The sequence below is a fragment of the Triticum dicoccoides genome, chromosome 5A, assembly GCF_002162155.2.
Source record: "Triticum dicoccoides isolate Atlit2015 ecotype Zavitan chromosome 5A, WEW_v2.0, whole genome shotgun sequence".
Classification (NCBI taxonomy): domain Eukaryota; kingdom Viridiplantae; phylum Streptophyta; class Magnoliopsida; order Poales; family Poaceae; genus Triticum; species Triticum dicoccoides.
The window spans coordinates 660832749-660846875 of NC_041388.1; the positions used below are offsets into that span (position 1 = coordinate 660832749).

The 14127-nt window shown below is 43.6% G+C and overlaps 1 protein-coding gene across 1 annotated transcript in view; it reads left to right on the plus strand.

The window, feature by feature from the left end:
• The window catches only part of LOC119300357, a 26414-nt gene extending 14032 nt beyond the window's left edge, over positions 1 to 12382 (plus strand). Inside the window, exons 3-7 of the mRNA XM_037577345.1 lie at positions 9583 to 9680; positions 10341 to 10429; positions 11823 to 11962; positions 12056 to 12211; positions 12359 to 12382. Of these exons, the coding sequence (XP_037433242.1) occupies positions 9583 to 9680; positions 10341 to 10429; positions 11823 to 11962; positions 12056 to 12211; positions 12359 to 12382 (507 nt within the window). The remainder of the gene's footprint in view (positions 1 to 9582; positions 9681 to 10340; positions 10430 to 11822; positions 11963 to 12055; positions 12212 to 12358) is intronic.
• The last annotated feature ends 1745 nt before the right edge of the window (positions 12383 to 14127 follow it).

A 14127-nucleotide genomic window follows, 5' to 3' on the forward strand; every position in this document is an offset into this window, starting at 1 on the left:
AAGGCAAGAGGGGGGAGTCCTACTCCCGGTGGGAGTAGGACTCCTCCACGCGCACCCCTAGGGGCCGACCGCACCTCCCCCCTCCCTCCATTATATACGGGGGCAAGGGGGCACCCCATGACGCACAAGTTGATCTTTGTGATCGTTCCTTAGCCGTGTGCGGTGCCCCCTTCCACCATATTCCACCTCGGTCATATCGTAGCGGTGCTTAGGCGAAGCCCAGTGTCGGTAGAACATCATCACCGTCATCATGTCGTCGTGCTGACGAAACTCTCCCTCAACACTCGGCTGGATCGAAGCTCGAGGGACGTAATCGAGTTGAATGTGTGCAGAACTCGGAGGTGCCGTACGTTCGGTACTTGGATCGGTCGGATCGGGAAGACGTACGACTACTTCCTCTACATTGTGTCAACGCTTCCGTTGCCGGTCTACGAGGGTACGTAGACAACACTCTCCCCTCTCGTAGCTATGCATCACCATGATCTTGCGTGTGCGTAGGAATTTTTTTTGAAATTACTACGTTCCCCAACAGTGGCATCTGAGCCAGGTTTTATGAGTTGATGTTATTTGCACGAGTAGAACACAAGTGAGGTTTGGGCGATATAAGTCATACTGCTTACCAGCATGTCATACTTTGGTTCGGCGGTATTGTTGGATGAAGCGGCCCGCACCAACATTACGCGTACGCTTACGCGAGACTGGTTCTACCGACGTGCTTTGCACACAGGTGGCTGGCGGGTGTCAGTTTCTCCAACTTTATTTGAACCGAGTGTGGCTACGCCCGGTCCTTGCGAAGGTTAAAACAACACCAACTTGACAAACTATTGTTGTGGTTTTGATGCGTAGGTAAGAACGGTTCTTGCTAAGCCCGTAGCAACCACGTAAAACTTGCAACAACAAAGTAGAGGACGTCTAACTTGTTTTTGCAGGGCACGTTGTGATGTGATATGGTCAAAATGTGATGCTATATTTTATTGTATGAGATGATCATGTTTTGTAACCGAGTTATCGGCAACTGGCAGGAGCCATATGGTTGTCGCTTTATTGTATGCAATGCAATCGCGCTGTAATGCTTTACTTTATCACTAAGCGGTAGCGATAGTCGTGGAAGCATAATTGGCGAGACGACAATGATGCTACGATGGAGATCAAGGTGTCGCGCCGGTGACGATGGTGATCATGACGGTACTTCGGAGATGGAGATCACAAGTACAAGATGATGATGGCCATATCATATCACTTATATTGATTGCATGTGATGTTTATCTTTTATGCATCTTATCTTGCTTTGATTGACGGTAGCATTATAAGATGATCTCTCACTAAATTTCAAGATAAAAGTGTTCTCCCTGAATATGCACCGTTGCCAAAGTTCGTCGTGCCCAGACACCACGTGATGATCGGGTGTGATAAGCTCTACGTCCATCTACAACAGGTGCAAGCCAGTTTTGCACACGCAAAATACTCAGGTTAAACTTGACGAGCCTAGCGTATGCAGATATGGCCTCGGAACACTGAGACCGAAAGGTCGAGCGTGAATCATATAGTAGATATGATCAACATATTGATGTTCACCATTGAAAGCTACTCCATTTCACGTGATGATCGGTTATGGTTTAGTTGATTTGGATCACGTGATCACTTAGAAGATTAGAGGGATGTCTTTCTAAGTGGGAGTTCTTAAGTAATATGATTAATTGAACTTTAATTTATCATGAACTTAGTCCTGATAGTATTTGCATATCTATGTTGTAGATCAATAGCTCGCGTTATTGCTTCCCTATGTTTTATATGTGTTCCTAGAGAAAACTAAGTTGAAAGATGATAGTAGCAATGATGCGGACTGGGTCCATGATCTGAGGTTATCCTCATTGCTGCACAGAAGAATTATGTCCTTAATGCACCGCTAGGTGACAGACCTATTGCAGGAGCAGAGGCAGACGTCATGAATGTTTGGCTAGCTCAATATGATGACTACTTGATAGTTTAGTGGACCATGCTTAACAGCTAAGAATCGGGACTTCAAAGATGTTTTGAACGTCATGGATCATATGGATGTTCCAGGAGTTGAAGTTAATATTTCAAGCAAATACCCGAGTTGAGAGATATGAAGTCTCCGACAAGTTCTATAGCTAAAAGATGGAGGAGAATAGCTCAAGCAGTGAGCATGTGTTCATATTGTCTGGGTACTACAATCGCTTGAATCAAGTGGGAGTTAATCTTCCAGATAAAATAGTGATTGACAGAATTCTCTAGTCACTATCACCAAGTTAGTAGAACTTCGTGATGAACTATAGTATGCAAGGGATGATGAAAACGATTCCCGAGCTTTTCATGATGATGAAATCGATGAAGGTAGAAATCAAGAAAGAACATCAAGTGTTGATGATTAACAAGACCACTAGTTTCAAGAAAAGGGCAAAGGGAAACAAAGGGAACTTCAAGAAGAATGGCAAGCAAGTTGCTGCTCAAGTGAAGAAGCCGAAGTCTGGTCCTAAGCCTAAGACTAAGTGTTTCTACTGCAAAGGGACTGGTCACTCGAAGCGTAACTGCCCCAAGTATTTGGTGGATAAGAAGGATGGCAAAGTGAACAAAGGTATATTTGATATACAGATTATTGATGTGTATTTTACTAGTGTTTGTAGCAACCCCTCGGTATTTGATACTGGTTCAGTTACTAAGAGTAGTAACTCGAAACGTGAGTTGTAGAATGAACAGAGACTAGTTAAGGGTGAAGTGACGATGTGTGTTGGAAGTGGTTCCAAGGTTGATATGATCATCATCGCACACTCCCTATACTTTTGGGATTAGTGTTGAACCTAAATAAGTGTTATTTGGTGTTTGCATTGAGCATGAATATGATTTGATCATGTTTATTGCAATACGGTTATTCATTTAAGTAAGAGAATAAATTGTTGTTCTATTTACATGAATAAAACCTTATATGGTTACACACCCAATGAAAATGGTTCGTTGGATCTCGATTGTAGTGATACACATATTCATAATATTGAAATCAAAAGATGCAAAGTTAATAATGATAGTGCAACTTATTTGTGGCACTGCCGTTTAAGTCATATTGGTGTAAAGCACATGAAGAAAATCCATGCTGATGGGCTTTTGGAATCACTTGATTATGAACCAGTTGATGCTTGCGAACCATGCCTCACGGGCAAGATGACTAAGACTCCGTTCTCCGGAACAATGGAGCGAGCAACAGATTTGTTGGAAATCATACATATTGATGTATGTGGTCCGATGAATATTGAGGCTCGCGGCAGGTATCATTATTTTCTGATCTTCACAGATGATTTGAGCAGATATGAGTATATCTACTTGATGAAACACAAGTCTGAAATATTTGAACAGTTCAAAGAATTTCATAGTGAAGTGGAGAATCATCGTAACAAAAATAAAAGTTTCTATGATATGATCGCAGAAGTAAAATATTTGAGTTACGAGTTTGGCCTTCAGTTAAAACAATGTGAAATAGTTTCACTACTCACGCCACCTGGAACACCACAGTGTAATGGTGTGTCTGAACGTCGTAACCGTGCTTTATTAGAGATGGTGCGATCTATGATGTCTCTTACCGATTACCACTATCGTTTTGGGGTTATGCATTAGAGATAGCTACATTCATGTTAAATAGGGCACCATCGAAATCCGTTGAGATGACGCCTTATGAACTATGGTTTGGCAAGAAACCAAAGTTGTCGTTTCTGAAAGTTTGGGGCTGCGATGCTTATGTGAAAAAGCTTCAACCTGATAAGCTCGAACCCAAATCGGAGAAATGTGTCTTCATAGGATACCAAAAGGAGACTATTGGGTACATCTTCTATCACAGATCCGAAGGCAAGACATTCCTTGCTAAGAATGGATCCTTTCTAGAGAAGGAGTTTCTCTCGAAAGAAGTGAGTGGGAGGAAAGTAGAACTTGATGAGGTAACTGTACATGCTCCCTTATTGGAAAGTAGTACATCACAGAAACCGGTTTCTGTGACACCTATACCAATTAGTGAGGAAGCTAATGATAATGATCATGAAACTTCAGATCAAGTTACTACCGAACCTCGTAGATCAACCAGAGTAAGATTCGCACCAGAGTGGTACGGTAATCTTGTTCTGGAAGTCATGCTACTAGATCATGATGAACCTACGAACTATGAAGAAGCGATGGTGAGCGCAGATTCCGCAAAATGGCTAGAAGCCAAGAAATCTGAGATGGGATCCATGTATGAGAACAAAGTATGGAATTTGGTTGACTTGCCCGTTGATTGGCAAGCAATTGAGAATAAATTGATCTTCAAGAAGAAGACTGACGCTGACGGTAATGTTACTATCTACAAAGCTCGACTTGTTGCGAAAGGTTTTCGACAAGTTCAAGGGATTGACTACGATGAGACCTTCTCACCCGTAGCGATGCTTAAGTCTGTCCGAATCATGTTAGCGATTGCCGCATTTTATGATTATGAAATTTGGCAGATGGATGTCAAAACTGCATTCCTGAATGGATTTGTGGAAGAAGAGTTGTATATAATGCAACCGAAAGGTTTTGTCGATCCAAAGGGAGCTAACAAAGTGTGCAAGATCCAGCGATCCATTTATGGACTGGTCCAAGCCTCTCGGAGTTGGAATAAACGCTTTGATAGTGTGATCAAAGCATTTGGTTTTGGACAGACTTTTGGAGAAGCCTGTATTTACAAGAAAGTGAGTGGGAGCTCTGTAGCATTTCTGATATTATATGTGGATGACATATTACTGATTGGAAATGATATTGAATTTCTGGATAGCATAAAGGGATACTTGAATAAGAGTTTTTCAATTAAAGACCTCGGTGAAGCTCCTTACATATTGAGCATCAAGATCTATAGAGATAGATCAAGACGCTTGATAAGTTTTTCAATGAGTACATACCTTGACAAGATTTTGAAGTAGTTCAAAATGGAATAGTCAAAGAAGGAGTTCTTGCCTGTGTTACAAAGGTGAGAAGTTGAGTAAGACTCAAAACCCGACCATGGCAGAAGATAGAGAGAGAATGAAAGGCATTCCCTATGCCTCAGCCATAGGTTCTATAAAGTATGCCATGCTGTGTACCAGACCTATTGTATACCCTACCCTGAGTTTGGTAAGGGAGTACAATAGTGATCTACGAGTAGATCACTAGACATTGGTCAAAATTATCCTTAGTGGAATAAGGATATGTTTCTCGATTATGGAGGTGACAAAAGGTTCGTCGTAAAGGGTTACGTCAATGCAAGTTTTGACACTGATCCACCTGACTAAACTTCTCTCACAAGGAAAACATGATCACACCTTAGTACTCTGTGGGCGTTAATCACATAGTGATGTGAACTAGATTATTGAATATAGTAAACCCTTTGGGTGTTGGTCACATGACTATGTGAACTATGGCTGTTAATCACATGGTGATGTGAACTATTGATGTTAAATCACATGGCGATGTGAACTAGATTATTGACTCTAGTGAAAGTGGGAGACTGAAAGAAATATGCCCTAGAGGCAATAATAAAGTTATTATTTATTTCCTTATATCATGATAAATGTTTATTATTCATGCTAGAATTGTATTAACCGGAAACATAATACATGTGTGAATACATAGACAAACAGAGTGTCACTAGTATGCCTCTACTTGACTAGCTCGTTGATCGAAGATGGTTATGTTTCCTAACCATAGACATGAGTTGTCATTTGATTAACGGGATCACATCATTAGGAGAATGATGTGATTGACTTGACCCATTCCGTTAGCTTAGCACTTGATCGTTTAGTTTGTTGCTATTGCTTTCTTCATAACTTATACATGTTCCTATGACTATGAGATTATGCAACTCCCGTTTACCGGCGGAACACTTTGTGTGCTACCAAATGTCACAACGTAACTGGGTCATTATAAAGGAGCTCTACAGGTGTCTCCGAAGGTACTTGTTGGGTTGGCGTATTTCGAGATTAGGATTTGTCACTCCGATTGTCGAAGAGGTATCTTTGGGCCCTCTCGGTAATGCACATCACTTAAGCCTTGCAAGCATTGCAACTAATGAGTTAGTTGCGGAATGATGTATTACGGAACGAGTAAAGAGACTTGCCGGTAACGAGATTGAACTAGGTATTGGAATACGGACGATCGAATCTCGGGCAGGTAACATACCGATGACAAAGGGAACACGTATGTTGTTATGCGGTTTGACCGATGAAGATCTTCGTAGAATATGTAGGAACCAATATGAGCATCCAGGTTCCACTATTGGTTATTGACCGGAGACGTGTCTCGATCATGTCTACATAGTTCTCGAACCCGTAGGGTCCGCACGCTTAAAGTTTGGTGACGATCGTAATTAGGTTTTTTTGTGTTTTGATGTACCGAAGGTTGTTCGGAGTCCCGGATGTGATCACGGACATGACGAGGAGTCCCGAAATGGTCGAGACATAAAGATTGATATATTGGAAGCCTACATTTGGATATCAGAAACGTTCCGGTGAAATCGGGATTTTACCGGAGTACCGAGAGGTTACCGGAACCTCCCGGGGGTTAATGGGCCTACATGGGCCCTAAGGGAGAAGAGGAGGGCCGGCCAGGGCAGGCCTTGCGCCCCCTCTCCCCCTAGTCCGAATAGGACAAGGAAGGGGGGGCGCCCCCCTTTCCTCTTCCCCCCTTCCCCTTTCCTTCTCCAACAAGGCAAGAGGGGGGAGTCCTACTCCCGGTGGGAGTTCGACTCCTCCAGGCGCACCCCTAGGGACCGGCCGCACCTCCCCCCTCCCTCCTTTATATACGGGGGCAAGGGGGCACCCCATGACACACAAGTTGATCTTCGTGATCGTTCCTTAGCCGTGTGCGGTGCCCCCTTCCATCATATTCCACCTCGGTCATATCGTAGCGGTGCTTAGGCGAAGCCCTGCGTCGGTAGAACATCATCATCGTCATCATGCCGTCGTGCTGACGAAACTCTCCCTCAACACTCGGCTGGATCAGAGCTCGAGGGACGTAACCGAGTTGAACGTGTGCAGAACTCAGAGGTGCCGTACGTTCGGTACTTGGATCGGTCGGATTGGGAAGACATACGACTACTTCCTCTACGTTGTGTCAACGCTTCCGTTGCCGGTCTACGAGGGTACGTAGACAACACTCTCCCCTCTCATTGCTATACATCACCATGATCTTGCGTGTGCGTAGGAATTTTTTTGAAATTACTACGTTCCCCAACACTAGTGTCCCCCCCCTCTAGTTAGGTGTTCATTGTTTCAGTCTAACACGTTACCATGTTCTTACAAGCTTTACTAATGTGTGTCGGTGGCTCAACAAAGCCACCATCGTGGTTGGCAACCCCTGCATTGGCATCGACTATCATGAAGGTGGAAGATGCGACACTTCTGGTGAGGCTCTTTCCCTTCTGGCTCCTTTTTGGACATATGGCCAGAAGACTACTTTCTACATCCTGTCAATAGGCTACTCGAACTTGGATGTCAACTCCATATTTGAGATGCACTCTTTTTACATACCCAGTTTTGTCCACGTCTCGATAGTTCACGTCAGTTTCTAAAAGAACAAGTGCTCCCTAGGTGATTTTGGTAATTAATGTCAACATATCTCTTGTTGAACTAATGGTTTTATGTAGCATGTTTCAGGAAAGTCCAGCAGTGGCATGGCAAGGACAAGAGGATGTGCAATCCCTTCAATATGCTAAGGAAGGAAGAATGGCATAATCTCAAGACTCTTCTTATATATTTTAGTGATCCAAGATCACATTGAATCCATAGGAAAGCCATTACTATTAAAAAGGGGATGATGTGTTGATTAATGAGCTGGTTGTTAAAGTGCTTAGTGATATTGCTCCAAAGCCCTCGGCCACTTTCTCCATCCAAATATGTCCAAACCTTAAACTCCAACTCGGCCCCACTGATTCTTTCTACCCGGAGCCACCAAGTTCAGTTGACATAGCCCCTGCCTAAAACCCTAATGATCCGGTCACACCGATATGGATATCGATCTCACCGAGATGGACTTGCAAACTCTCTGAGTAATGTTGTGACTACTTCGGTCTCACCGAGTTGTTGCAATCGGTCTTACCAAATTTTCTTGAAAGATTCTCTGTGTGCTCATTTTTCACTTTGATCTCACCAAGGTAATTCAGTCGGTCCCACTAAGACGATGTTTTCCCTAAGCCCTAGCACATCGGTCCCACCGAGTTCTTCCAGTCGGTCCCACAGAGATTCCTAACGTTCACATTTTATAGCTAATCGGTCTCATCGAGTTTCATGATTCGGTCCCACCGAGGTTGGTAAAATGTGTGTAACGGTTGGATTTTTGTGTGGAGGCTATATATACCCCTCCACCCCCTCTCATTCACATAGAGAGCCATCAAAATGTTCCTACACTTCCACCATTCATTTTCTGAGAGAGAACCACCTACTCATCTGTTGAGATCAAGACATTCCAATCCTACCACAAGAATCTTAATTTCTATCATTCCCCAAGCTGCTTTCCACTCCATTATTCTTCCACCATATATAAATCTATGAGAAGGAGTTGAGTGTTGGGGAGACTACCATTTGAAGCACAAGAGCAAGAAATTCATCATCAACACACCGTCTATTACCTTTTGGAGAGTGGTGTCTCCTAGATTGGTTAGGTGTCGCTTGGGAGCCTCCGACATATTGTGGAGTTGAACCAAGAAGTTTGTAAGGGCAAGGAGATCTTCTACTTCGTGAAGATCTACCCGAGTGAGGCAAGTCCTTCGTGGATGATGGCCATGGTGAGATAGACAAGGTTACTTCTTTGTTGACCCTCCATGGATGGAGCCCTTCGTGGACTCGCGCGGACGTTACCCTTCGTGGGTTGAATGTCTCCATCAACGTGGACGTACGATAGCACCACCTATCGGAACCATGCTAAAAACTCCACGTCTCCATTGCGTTTGCATACTCCAATCCCCTCCCTTTACTTTCTTGCAAATTGCATGCTTTATATTTTTCCGCTGCCTATACTCTTGTCATGCATGCTTGAAATGTATTGTGAATGCTTTAACACGTGGTAATCACTACCTTAACTTGTAGAAATTAAAATCTGCCAACTTTGCTTGTTGAGGGTCTAATCACCCCCTCCACCCCTCTAGACCCATATTCTCGATCCTTTCAATTGGTATCTGATAACCCACAAGTATAGGGGGTCGCAACAGTTTTCGAGGGTAGAGTATTATTCAACCCAAATTTATTGATTCAACACAAGGGGAGCCAAAGAATAGTCTCAAGTATTAGCAGCTGAGTTGTCAATTCAACCACACCTGAAAGACTTAATATCTGTAACAAAGTATTTAGTAGCAAAGTAGTATGGAAGTAATGGTAATAGTGGCAAAAGTAACAGTAGCAGTTTTGTAGCAATGGTGACAGTAGCAGTAACGAAAGTAACGGAGCAAGGATCAATATTAAACTAATTCATAGGCAATGGATCGGTAATGATAGGTGTCGGATAATAAATCATATCAGCAGTGGTTTAATTCATAATTGGCTTAAACATTAATGCAACTTACTAAGAACAATTCTTTTGATGAAAACCACCGCGCAGGGAGTTCCGTACCCTTCGCGCGTTGAATTTTGTGGAGATTCTTACTCATCACGAAGAAGGGAATGGACTGATATAAGAATTGTGAGAAGACTGCAAGGGTTGCGTTAGGGATGAAAATGGAGTGAAAACATACTGCTTTTCTGGAGAAATAATGAAAACGGAGAGGAAATATGAAAACGGAAACGGAAATTTGCAAAACGGAAGTGGAAGTGGAATTTTTTATGTGGAAACGGAAACAAAAACGAAACGGTGTTTTTCGGTGGAACAAGCGTGGAAATGGAACTTTCCATTTCCGTGAATATGGAATTTCCATTTTTACTATAGACATATGGCTACTTTGTAGTTCAACCACTAAACAACACAAAATTATACAGTGAGTAGAATGGATCATTTTAGCCCAACTTTTACTACTACACATGTACTCAGCTTGACCCTATACGTAATTGTCCAGTACTACTACAATACTACGCTAAGTTGCTAACATAATGATATTTTTTGTAGCCATGTTAACAGTTCATTAAATTTGCTTGTGTTTTGTGTGTATTTCTCTAAGGTTCAAGGGTTCTCTTAGGTTTCGGTCAAATGCCCTCTTCTGTTTCCTTGTCCGCTTTGTATTCGCTCCGTGTTCGTTTTCAGTAGTATCTGTTTTCGTATTCATTTTTGGGGTTTATGTATTCATTTCCACTTCTGCAAAAATATATGAAAACAAATATGGTAGCACTCAGTTCCGTCCGTTTTCGCTCCGTTTTCATCCCTAGATCGCGTCACCAAGAGAGGCTTGCTGCTCGTAATCATTTCAGAGCGATGCGTGATAGTCAGCGAGCAGGCGGAAGCAAGCCTACCCCCCTATCACTAGTAGAAAACAGGGCTATGGTCCAGGCCAGCTTAGCCCATTAGTCCCGGTTCAGTCTAGAACCGGGACTAATGTGAGCATTGGTCCCGGTTCGTGCGGCTAAGGCATTAGTCCCGGTTCATCTAGACCTTTTGGTCCCGGTTGGTGGGATGAACCGGGACCAATGGGCCTCGCTCCTGGCCCAGAACCATTGGTCCTGGTTCGTGCCACAAACCGGGACTAAAGATTAGACCTTTAGTCCCGGTTTGAGGCACGAACCGGGACTAATGGGGATGAGACCTTTAGTCCCGGTTCGTGCCACGAACCGGTACTAAAGGTCCCATTTTCAAACTCTACCCCCCGTGGACCGCCTTTTCAGTTTTAAAAAAAATAAAAGAAAATGATGGAAATGTCAAAAAAATAAAAGAAAATAAGTTTCACATGTGAGATGTGGTCTAGTTGTTGGGAAAATTTACAAATATGAATTTCGACTTTATTTACAAAATCTCTCTGGAATTTGTAAAATGGGCATAACTTTTGCATATGAACTCGGATGAAAAAGTTTTTTATATGAAAAATCATCTACTCGAAAAGTTACATCCGATGGAGACCGCCTACGGCCTGTTTGCAAATTTCTAGAATCCTCAAATTTCAAAAGGAAAAAAAGTTATGCTCAAATTTCAGTTTTTTAAAATTTTTAGTAAATCTGGTCAAACTATGGTCAAACTACTTATTCAAGAAGTATTAGTGTTACTAAATAATTATTCAAGAATATTAGTGTTATTAAATAATTATTTCACGTTTTTTGAAATTTGGTCAAATCTGGTCAAACTATGGTCAAACTGTGGTCAAACAATGGTCAAACTACTTATTCAAAAATATTAGTGTTGCTAAAAAATTATTGTTTTTTAGAACAATAGTTTTAAACTCAAACAGTGAAATATGTGACTTCATGCTCAAGCTTAATTCCTGAGGGTTAATAGGATTGACATCTTACTATTGTCAGGAAAACAACAAGTGCAGACTTGGAAACGAGGGAGAATAGAACCCGAAAGTTAAGCGTGCTCAGGCTGGAGTAGTGAGAGGATGGGTGACCGTTCGGGAAGTGAGATGATTTGGAATGATGAGGGGTGATTAGAGATTAGAGGTTAAAACAATTCAGAAATTTGAAAATAAAAAAATTTCAAAAAAATTTCAAAAAAAAATTCAGGAAATTTCCTTTAGAACCGGTTGGTGTTACCAACCGGGACTAAAGATGGACCGGCCACGTGGAGGGCCTTTAGTCCCGATTCTGGATTGAACCGGGACTAAAGGGTCAGGGCATTAGTACCGACACTTTAGTCCCGGTTCTAGAATCGGGACTAAAGGCCCTTACGAACCGGGACTAAAAGCCCTTTTTCTACCAGTGTATTCAGGCTTGCAATGGATAACCTAAGGGATGCGGAGCTTGTAGAGGAGTGTATCAGGGATTGTGATACTCCAGAATATCTTACTTGTCCATTGTTGGGCGAGCTTATGATTGACCCGGTGACAATTGCCACGGGGAAGGTAATTCTCTTAGTGTGTGCTCAAAGTTTTAGCTGCACGTAATTGTTTTTTAGTAGTGAGAACTAATGATGGGTATGTTTTAATTTGTTTTAGACATTTGACCGACAGTACCTCAAGGATTGGTTTGAGAAGAACGGGCATATCTGTCCTGTGACCGGCCAGCCTGTTTCAGGTGCCATTGTCCGAAACGAGCGTATCCGAGGGTATTTGTACGAGTGGGAAGAATCCAAGATGGAGCGGATCACCAAGGTCTCAAAAGAACATGAAGTGAACTCACGTAGTAGTAGGAATGACAGTATAGTTCGTCATATTTCACTGCCTGTATATATATATGTCTTGTGTGCTTCCCGAATTACACTGCTGCTACTTTTTATCTTTTACTGGAAATATAAACAGATCATTACAGTCTCTTGTGCCTAATTTCACAATCTTTAGTGCGTAAGATGATAGCTAATAGCCTAGTATATGCCATGCGAATTTGTTGACTGTACGAAGATGTTGATCAGCGAAGCGATTGGTGCCTCGGCGTGGGCGGTGCAAACGAGTAGTTGAACGCGCCGGAGACGACGGCGTCTGCTCGGTCGTCGAGCTCCTTCTCCAGGCGGCGCCACAGCCGCGCCACGGTGGCCTTGCGCGTCTCGTTGTCCTCCAGGTCGGGGTCGTAGTGCGCCCACATGATCCCGTCGAACTCCTCGAAGCGACGGTCCACGTCGCTGGCTCTGGCGTACAGGTCCCTAAACTCCCTCAGGGCGACGGACTGGTGCTCCTCCTCGGACCCGTCGACGTCTGCCTCTGCGGTGCAGTCGTCGTCGTCGTCGGACTCCGACTCTCTGAGCCAGACTGGCCAGCACACTGCGCCGCAGCCTGTCGCTCTCGCCGCCGTTGTCGCTGAGGAGGGAGCTGTAGATGTAGATGTCCTTCTTCATGTCCAGCTTGAGCTTCTGGATGTGGTGCGCCACGATGAGCCGCATCCACAGGTCGTACTGCAAGCTGCGGATCAAGAGCTCCTCCTCCTCCAGGTCCAGGGAGACGTTTGCCGGCGACGACTGTAGCTCTTGGGTGCCGTCGCTCTTCATGTCGTTGGCTGGTGATGTGATTGCGAGAGCTGTCGCCTTGACGACTTCCCCACTTTCCACGGCTGCCATGATCGCTTCTTCTGGCTCTGTCGATCAATCAACACGATTGAAAACGGACAGGGATCGACTCCACCCTACATATATACTCCGTGGTTCTAACGAGGCAAGGGCCAGGCCGACTCGGCCGGCTGATCGTAAGTGGTTGAGTCGGTGTCGGACACGTACGGCACTGCGACTCGTGAACGGGAATATCGTCCTTGTCTTTTTTTTTGTCAGCAATTTGGTTCCTCCTTCTCACGGATTCACAGTTGATTGACGTTTGCATCTTTTAATGGGAGGAGTATTTCCTTTTGCCCTAGAGGTTGTAATAAGGACATCTCCAATTGCATACTTTAAATCGAACCCACTAAATTTTCACGGACGTGTCTAGACACGGATACGGGAGCCAGCCATCCAACTTTGTGCACCAATGGTCCCGTCCTAATTTTCCACTTTTGTCCGGAGCATTCAAAAGAATTACAGAAAAAGCATAATTCAGCCATAAATAGCATCAAACACTCTAGTGCAACAATAGTTTGAATATAAATACTACATTCAAAATAACCGGATGTTCAACAAGTTGTAGGGCACTAAGTGTCGTTCATCCGCACACTGTGGTTCTTGAGCTTCATCCAACAATGCATCAACATGAATGGCATGCCCTCTATTATTTGATACAGCGCAACCGTGCATTCGGGCTATACAATAAGGTTATCATCAACATGAATGGCCCGCCCTCTGTTGTTTGATACAGCGTGACCGCGCATCCGGGCTATACAATAAGGTGATCGTCAACATGAATGGTCTGCCCTCCGTTGAGTGAATCAACAAATTGACCAACATGTAGAGCTGGAAAATAAAACTTGCGATCTCCATGATTGACGCGTCGGTGGCCACCTTCTTTCCACCCATGCGATCGCACCGCAGTACTTCATGATGAAATTTGAGATGGTGTACTGCAGATGGGCTAGCAACTTCACATTGTGTTCATGGATCATGTGCAAGTTGTAGGGCGCAAAATGCTTTTGGTCTTGAGCCAAGAATACATAT